This window comes from Harmonia axyridis, chromosome 2, assembly GCF_914767665.1.
Source record: "Harmonia axyridis chromosome 2, icHarAxyr1.1, whole genome shotgun sequence".
Classification (NCBI taxonomy): Eukaryota; Metazoa; Arthropoda; class Insecta; order Coleoptera; family Coccinellidae; genus Harmonia; species Harmonia axyridis.
This window is the reverse complement of record NC_059502.1, coordinates 25,476,062-25,485,320: the sequence shown is the minus strand read 5'-3', so window position 1 is coordinate 25,485,320 and position 9,259 is coordinate 25,476,062. Positions and strand designations below refer to the sequence as shown.

General features: G+C 32.5%; 2 protein-coding genes across 2 annotated transcripts; one reads left to right on the top strand and one right to left on the bottom strand.

Moving 5' to 3' along the window:
• Positions 1–5,172: 5,172 nt before the first annotated feature.
• LOC123673951 (RNA-binding region-containing protein 3-like) lies at positions 5,173–6,861 on the bottom strand. The gene has a single exon (XM_045608732.1). The coding sequence runs from the start codon at positions 6,766–6,768 to the stop codon at positions 5,494–5,496; it is 1,275 nt and encodes a 424-aa protein (XP_045464688.1). The 5' UTR covers positions 6,769–6,861; the 3' UTR covers positions 5,173–5,493.
• A 213-nt stretch (positions 6,862–7,074) lies between these two features.
• Positions 7,075–8,572, top strand: LOC123673950 (mitochondrial thiamine pyrophosphate carrier-like). Its single transcript, XM_045608731.1, has 2 exons — positions 7,075–7,704; positions 7,784–8,572. Exons 1-2 carry the CDS (start codon positions 7,326–7,328, stop codon positions 8,341–8,343), a joined length of 939 nt encoding a protein of 312 aa, XP_045464687.1. The 5' UTR covers positions 7,075–7,325; the 3' UTR covers positions 8,344–8,572.
• Positions 8,573–9,259: the final 687 nt, after the last annotated feature.

Here is a 9,259-nt window from a genome sequence, read left to right as displayed (position 1 = left end):
TTATTATAGTGTCAGCAGCAATAAACGCCTGTCCAAACAAACTAGCAGTCTGAAATTGAGTAAACCAATCGACCTGGATGTGCTCGCAATCATTTCTTGACTTCTTTGATGTAGTAGGATCTGAGGAATTTCATGAAACCAACTATACGATTAATATGGGACAAAATAAAGGTTCCCCTCTTTGATCCTGTCGACTACCCCGCTTTGCCTCATATATGTGACGTCACTCAACAAATATGGCTGTAACTCTCAACTTCTGACGTTATCGGTTGTGTTAAATAAATGAAAACAAAGCTAAAACTCACCTCAATCCGAAGAAATGTTCGTGGCACAAATACTACACACTCAAATGTGTAGTAGGGAAGGACGGGGCAACTGATGAGACACCTTAAGGTTTAACGAGGTATAACTTCGTAAAAAATGCGAATAAAACAATGTTTGTTGATTGAGACACAACTTCAGATACTTATCCAATATACAAAAAAAAAAAAAATTAACAATATGATAATTCTTAGGTGAGAATTTCTGACCTAAAAATTGTCTCAATTTGTTTCCTTATATTGTGTTTTTTTCATCATCTGATATTGTTGGTGGTTTTCCGGGAAAGTTTTTTTTGTCGTAGAGTTTATTCTCTTTTCCTCTTTTTTTCAAAGAACTTGGTCCAGCATTCTCAAAGTCCATATGACTGCTTTGGTTCTCGATGTTTTTGCTTTTTCTTTGAGTTGGCCTTTATAGGATGAATTTGTGATTATTTTAGTACTCGAGAGTCGAGACTGACTTGCTCCAATGTGTCATAAGAAGTGAAATTAATGTTCTGCTAAGTACACTTATGTTTGGCAACGTTATAAATATCAAGCCTTGTAACATGAGTTTGATGTTATATGATGTATTCTATGAAATATTCAGAATTTCCCTATAAATTATGAAAAATCCTCAATTCATCTGAAATATAACAAGACAAAAGTTGTATCACGATAAATGTCCATATCTACTTAAGTTTCACTATTTTTCATAAAGTTTTTCATTGACACCACGAGGTAATTGATTCACTCGTGAACTTTATTCATTTTTGACGGATATATTGCCGGTCGAGGAAGATATTGCGAAAGACGCACTTGCCCCACTCTCCCCTATTTGTATTTTGACATCAATGTCAAAATGAATGTTTGCTAAATAGTTAAAAAACTTTTCTGAAAAAAAATCCCGGCGTTCCACAACGATAAACTCACACGCAGATTGACAGGCAACTACAAACCAATAGTCACATCACTAACTCGTCATCCTGAGGTCTTTTTTAGTAGCTCTAATGGCGTTATCCCAATATGCCCCAGTACCCCCTAATACCCCGGTCTCCCCTACACTTCATCATCATCATCATCATATAATATATATTTCATTCATTTCCTGGTATACATGAAGATATAAAACATAAATATATATATAAAAGCGTCATCAAAAAAATATTACATGACTTGTCATCATTCAAAATGTACATTCAAAAGTAAAAACAAAGACACATTAATATAACACTTATATGACAGCTTTACAAACAAAATACAATTCACTGTAAAAATTCTTCTATCGTATATATAGTTCTGTCCAGCAACATATTTCTAACTTTCTTCCTGAAAGCAGTCATATTAAGACTCTTCACATGATCTGGGAGTGCGTTGTAAAGTTTCAGGCAGGTGTAGTTTGGACCCTGCTGAGTTTTTTTTTTATTCTCGAGTAAGGTATACTGAAGTTATTTTTCTCGCGGGTATTATATTCATGGTAACTGGAGTTTTTCTGGAATCTACCCTGATGCTGATGGGCATATACCACACATGTCAGAATGAATATTGAAGAGATGGTAAGTATCCTCTCGTTTTTAAAAACACCTCTGCAGCTCTCAGTCGGTCTCACATTAAATAAAACTCTGAGTGCTTTCTTTTGCTGCAGAAGAACTCTCTGGGCCTCTCTAGACTGTCCCCAGAGAATGATACCATAGGCGGCCGGTGCATGAAATGCTGAGTAGTAAGTTAACTTCGCCACTTCTATTGTGGAAATTTCTTTCATTCTCTTTATCATGAAAATGGCACTTGACAGCTTCTTACATAAGAGATGGATATGATTCGACCAGCTCAACGAAGATTGAAATTCAAGACCAAGATATTTGAGGGATTCTTTTGTTTGCTTTCGATTTGTGAACAAGATGGTTTGTGTCTTCTCAGGATTCATCAGAAGACTTACAACTGAACAAATGGGAAAAAGTACTAACGTAAGTCAGGAGCTTTTGTGCCCTTGAGCGCTACCTTTGAAACTTTAATCTGTAGTTAGATATTTATATACAGGGTGTTCCATGAGTGGTTGACCATAGCCTGGTGGTGAATGCAGGTCATCCAAGCCTTCCAGAAATGTTGCTTGTTGTTGATCCTATGAATATTAGTTTCGGAATACAGGATGGTCTATGAGAGTTGGCCTATTTTTTTCGTAGTTCGTTGATTTAGCAAATTTGATATGAAACAAAATATATAAAGTTGAACTATAATGCTTATTCGTAGATTTCAGCTGAGAGTTCTATAGGAATAAATTTATTTAATCAAAAATATTAATGACACGTCACCCCAGAATTGAAATAGAAGTCATATTTTCACTTTTCTACCCGGTCTCCCATTTGTAGATATTCATCATATTTTAACATTCATATTAATAACATTTTTTCAAGTGTCGAGTACCTATTTTAGCGTCGAAAGAGAAAAATATGAACCATACTGTAAACTTTGCTATGGTTTTTTTTTGTATCAGACGAATGTAGAATAAATTAAGCTGCATACTTCACGCGAGGCTCGTAAAACAATTCAATACCTACCTTTGAAAGGGAAAGAATAAACAGCAAAGAACAACATTTCATGAATCCGTCGAAAAAATATTTTAATTTGCCTATCACGCAAAGGGAGAATGACCCCACATCATTCAACTATGATAAGGTGATAAAATATGCCGGTCCATAATACGCACATTGAAATGGGGGCACAATCAGCATGCATTCTGCTTAATTATATTATTGTTCATTCGACGAAATGAAAAACTAGAAGCATAACGATAAAAATAGCACACCACCAATATGGAAGGATTCGTAACTTCAACATCAAAAAAAATTTTGAGATGAATCAATTATTTTTTATTTTATTTTATACTGAATCAGCTTATCTGAATATGAACAAAAATTTGCAAATGACAATTTTTTCTAATTAGAAAAAATGCTTCAAATTTAAACCTATACTAATATTCATTTTTTAGCGTCTAAAATTTGAGCCGGCAATAGTCTCAAACGATGAGCTTCGACTCGCTGATCATACGAATTCTTCCTCCATTCGATGATCTCCATCTTTCCGATCGAAAACACGTTAACCCTGGGTTGAGTTCGTTAATTCAAAACTGTAGGATCGAATGTATATATCGAGATGAAAGTTTGTATTTAGGTGAAGAATTACAAATTCAAGCCACGTGCAAAATTTCATGCTTATCGCCTATCGCGTAGATATTCCAGAAAAATATAGAAAATTGACTAATATTTCCGTTACTGCAAAAGAAATAACAATTTCAAGCTCCATGCGAAATTTTCAGCTGATAACATCATCACATCAGTACCATAGAAAATTCATGAAGTAGGTACAATATAGGTATTATTATATTATTGTGTTTTAAATTTTTGTTTTCAGTTTCTATTTCAGAATACTTATGAATACATGAAAAATGGCTTTATTTTCATCTTTTATGATATCTCTTAGCATTAAAAATTAAAATCCCACTTTTCTGACACTAAAACGGATGCGAAAACCACCTCATCGACTTCGTCCTACTCGGAAATTGTGTTTATGTTTTAAATGGAGTCATAGAGAGCACTTGCTCTCGACCATTCCATGATTTGAGATAAAATAAAAATATATCATGTAGTGCAAAATATTTCCGCCGTACGTGTTCTCGACCATTCTACCCTTCCAAGATAGTTTGCAAAGTAGGGGCATAGGTCAAAGTTTCCGCACTGAAAATTAGTTTGTAATCGTCTATAATAGAAAAGGGTTCTTTCTCGACCTCTCTTAGAATATATATATAGAATGTGATATATGACCAGAAAACAGTAATTATTTCTTATTTTAAATGAATTATGTGTGTATATTTTGTTCCATATGAACTATAAGACATATTTTTGAGTGTATTTCAATCAAAAAGCAAATAAATGTAAATTTTTTTTGTTCAATATTCGGCGGTCGCGAACTGGTATTGGGAAATTTGTATCTTTTATTTCTCGACCAAAGTGGTCGAGAACCAATATGTTACTTAAATAATTGTTTATTTCAACCGATATATTTCTGTTGAATCATTTTCGTTTTTTTTTCGATACCCTTATTCATTAATATATCTACTTTCTGAATATTAGTTTGCGACCACCGAATTAACATTGATACAGTTATTTCTACCTTTTATTTATTCGCGGTCGAGAACCAATTTGATTGTACTTAATTCTTGACCCCTGGTGGTCGGTGTTTTATATTTTATTAACTCATTAGTTTCTAAATAGATATTAAGAGCAAAATAACCAAAGAATATTGTATGAGTTTCTATTTCGAAATATTTATAGGAAGTGGAAACTTTTGCAAAATTATTTTTTTTACGTTCCAAGTGTTTCTTACTTAATTACCTGATCTGAAACAAACCCATCTGAGTGATAGGTAGTGATGTCGATGGTACAGTACGAAAGTAAGTACTAATCACTCATCTCACTGTAAAGTTTTATATAAAATTTTTAAGTGGAGGGGCCACTATTCTATTATTAGAGGTCGAAAACTAACACAAAAATGGTCGAGAGTTCTGCGGCGTGGTCGTGAACAGAAGGTTATTGAGATTTTCTATATGTTTTCACATTTCGAAGGTTGAATGCGAAAAGAACGCTGAAAATTCTGTGACAAATCATTTAAAACTTGCCAAAGAATTGATGAGCACCAACACCATTAAAATTTGATAAGTTTATGTGTGAAAAAGTCGTGCTCGAAATCGATGTTTCTGTTAACTGGTCGAGAACCAGTGCATTTACCCTATTAGCCATTTGAGGATAAATTGACAACTAGTTCAAGTAGATGCATGCACTTAAACTGTTAAATATTGAGAAGAGAAGAGGAAGGTTTAATAGAATAAAAAGACTTTGTGTATTGATTGAAGAAGAACAATGCTACAAATAAAATATCACAAGATTACAAGATTTGAATTTAATCCTTATTTTGTATTGAGTTTGTAAATCATATCAGTTTCAGAAAGAAATTGATTTCTTATTAGGTATCCATGAAAAAAATCCAAGAAATAAACCATATGATTAAAGCTAAGGCACAATTGATTATGATAAAAACTGCTCATATTAATTTTCATAAAATTAAGCTGGAATATTACTGTTCAAATTAAAAAGGAAAAATGTTCAACAAGCACAAATCAAATCAATTGCAAGTCATTTAAAGATCAGTTTTTGGATTTTTGAGAGTTTCTTCCATATACAACTACAAGAGGCTTATCTTTAAGAATGAAACCATTAGTTTCTTCGATGGCTTTTTGAGCAATTTGCACATTCTCTAAAGTCACAAAAGCTTGTCCTTTCATTCTTCCTTCCTGCATCAACTTGATTTCAAACAAAGTCTCGTTTCCTTCAGTTGGTTCACTTTTATATCGATTAAAAATATATGCTAAATCATCAGGACTAACATTTTTAGCAATATTTTTTATATAGAGTCTATTACTTGGAACACCAGGGTGATAATCTTTGAAAACTGCTAAAACACTCAAGTTATCTGAAGGAATTTGATTACTTTTCAATTCTTCATCACTAATTATACTTCCTTTTTCTCTAGTTATGAAACTTTCTTCCATCACTTCATTTTGATCCACATCAGCAGATTTGTCATTTTCAACACCTTTCTCTGTAATCTGACCTGGAACTTTCATCTCAATCTTTCTTTGAATTGGTATGTCAACTTGATCAAAAACCTCTTCACTCTTCATTATCTTAGGTGGAACAACCTGTTTAGCATTGGGTTTAATGAATTTTGGACGTTTAATTCCCTTTTTAATAGCTGTAGGTTGTTTCTGCGGAATTATATCTTTTGTTTTTGTTTCCCCATCACTTTCTAATTCTGATTCTGAAGAACTTGCATTTTTAGCATCTGGTTGAGGTATTGGAACTGGTTTCAAATTTACCTGTGGTTTAATATGTTTAACTGGTGGATTTTCAATGACAAAAGGTGGAGGAAGGTTCATTCTATTCATTAAATGTAAAACTTGTATATAAAACTTTGGAACAGTAGCCAAAACATGGGCTATATTATTTATGGTAGGCCTATTAGCTTTGGGATATTCATACCGCAAATGAGGTGGTGGAGGTTGATGAAATCCTACAGAGTGGTTGTAAGAATACATTTTGACAATAAAATCTTTGAAGCATTTCTTCTGAATATTGTCATCTTCTTCTATTTTCTTCAATTTTATCTTTCGGTCTCCAATATCAGTTTCTGCATAAACTACAGATAATCTAGAATTCAGAACTGTAAGTTGGTGTAATCTATACATTGCAGCTTTGGCTACTTCTGCATTCTCAAATTTTGCAAAAGCTAATACATCTCCTTTTTTGTAATTTATGAGTTTCACTTGAATTGCACCAAAATGCTGCAAAAATTCCCCCATTTCATCCTCTGAGAGTTCTTTTGGGAGGTGTTTAATCCGAAGAATATTTTCATACACCATTTCAATTAATTCTAGACATAACTTTTTGAAAAATTAAAATTATTTTCAATTGGTTATTCTGACATTAAGAGAAGCAGGTTATTTCATAGAGTTCTATTGCTCAATTTCCATCATAGAAATATAATATATATTATATTTCTATGATTTCCGTAAGCAAGAAACTTCGATTATCTATTTACCGATAATAAAGTAATCTCCTGTTCATGAATATGTCTTTTTTATCAAATGACCCTAACATGACATCTGAATGTAGATTAATATAAAAATAAGATTGTAATGAATTATTTCTGTTATGATAATCAGTTCGAACATAGACTAAACTTGTAATGAATCTCTGACTCTGACAGTTTGACATAACCTCAATAATTCAAAAATAAAAATAAACAGAACGGTAATTCCCTCAGAGGTTATTCCCCATAAGAAGGACAAAAAGGGTAATAACATATGAGTCAGAGGAAATGAATTGTGGAAGGATGGTGAACAATGTTAAGTCGAGATAAATCACATTCATATATTGGTAGTCTTATAAAATGTAAACACACAACCATCTCTTTAAAATGGTTGGTTATGATCCAAAAAAAAAATTGACTGAGCTTGATTACATGTTTGCTGGTTCTGCATCTGGTGTGATTACTAGATTGCTTTGTCAACCTCTTGATGTCTTGAAAATTCGTTTTCAACTGCAAGTAGAACCTGTTGTAAGAAATGTCGCCATCAGTTCCAAGTACCGATCCATTTTCCAAGCAACTAATTTGATAATTCAAGAAGAGGGAATAAAGGCATTGTGGAAAGGTCATGTACCAGGGCAACTTCTTTCTATCTCTTATGGATTGGCACAATTCACAACCTTTGAAGTTTTAACTAAGAAATCGGCTAATTTGGGAATCACTCAGAAATGGGATGTAATTGTGCATTTCATGTGTGGTTCAATTTCTGGTAAGTTATTTAGAAATGATTATTTAAATGAGGAAACAGCCTATAATTCATATCAAATCACATTCAGTTTTTTTTTAAGGCTGCACTGCAACTTTTGTTTCATTTCCTTTTGATGTTGTAAGGACTAGACTGGTAGCTCAAAGTGAATCAAATAAAATTTATAAGAGTGTACCAGATGCATTCCATCAAATTGTGAAACAAGAAGGCCCCCTTGTTCTTTATAGAGGTATGTTACCTACTTTCATGCAAGTAGGGCCGCATGCTGGAGCTCAATTCATGTTCTATAAGATTTTTGATAAAATCTATAAAAATACTGTTAAAACAGATGAAACAACATTCACAAGTAGTACAGTAGCTGGAAGTTTGGCTGGCTTCTTTGCAAAAATTGTTGTGTACCCTCTTGACTTGATAAAAAAGAGATTACAGATACAAGGGTTCAAGAGAGGAGAGATGTTTGGTGAAAACTTCATTTGCAATGGAATGTTCAATTGTATGTCTCAAATATATAAGAGGGAGGGCTATAGAGGTTATTTTAAAGGATTGAATGCTAGTTTAGTCAAGGCAGTTGCTACTTCTGCTTTGTATTTTTCAAGCTATGAAATGGTTTGTGAGGCCATTCAAATATATCGAACCACCTAAAGAGTCCCTTCTAGTGAAATCTCATCAAATTATAATGAATATTTGTGATTTTGTCTTCCGAATAACATTATTGTGATGCCAAAAAAGTTTTTTGATTTATCGTATATGTATGTATTTTATGTATGGTTAATTATCACTAATATTCTATTCAAAATTCATGAAGAAATATTTTTATTTTAAAAATCATGTTATATTCATCATTCAGCTATAAATATATAAGTAATGCACATCTATTTTTATTCTTGGTCAATAATCTTCCCACAATATAAAAAAATTCTCAACTTTTGTTATAAAATCAATGACAGAAAAAATACTCATAAAGTTTAATGATTGAAAAAGAAAAGACTTTCTATGATTTGTTTTATCATGAATAAACAATATTCTACATCTGCAATAAATATTAAACTCTGTACATGGTGCAAACCATTGTAAAATCTGTATCGAGTAATAAACACCTAAAGAAGTCATCATGGTTAGACGAAACAATTATCGTGAAATAAAAAAATTCAGATTTATAATATTGTTATTTATAACTACAAGACGAACTTCTATCAAGTACAGACTGAAATAATCAAATATTTTTTGTTATATCAGTTTTGCCTAATTTTGTTCTTTTTGATCGTCCTTTCCTCAAACAAAGCTCTATCATTTCGTCATGGTGTTGTGTTTTTGAATTTTGAATGAAAGTTCTCAAGAAATGAGGTTCACCTCACTGATTTCAAATCCGTTGTTAAATTCAATTCTGTCCGACCGTGAACTCGACAACTCTCAAACTAAAAATCATGACACTTGAAAATTTCAGTATATACTAGTATCTTGTTGAGTTTGTTAATGGACAATCAGAATAGAAGTTCCTTAACTAAGGCCATCGAAATTCTATATTCCTAATAATTTCAAAACAACCGAGTCTATGATA

Coding starts and splice junctions, on each gene's coding strand:
- LOC123673950 (XM_045608731.1), top strand. CDS start 7,326: ATGGTTGGTTATGATCCAAAAAAAAAATTGACTGAGCTTGATTACATG. Junction 7,705..7,783: donor CATGTGTGGTTCAATTTCTG/GTAAGTTATTTA, acceptor TTTTTTTTTAAG/GCTGCACTGCAACTTTTGTT.
- LOC123673951 (XM_045608732.1), bottom strand. CDS start 6,768: ATGGTGTATGAAAATATTCTTCGGATTAAACACCTCCCAAAAGAACTC.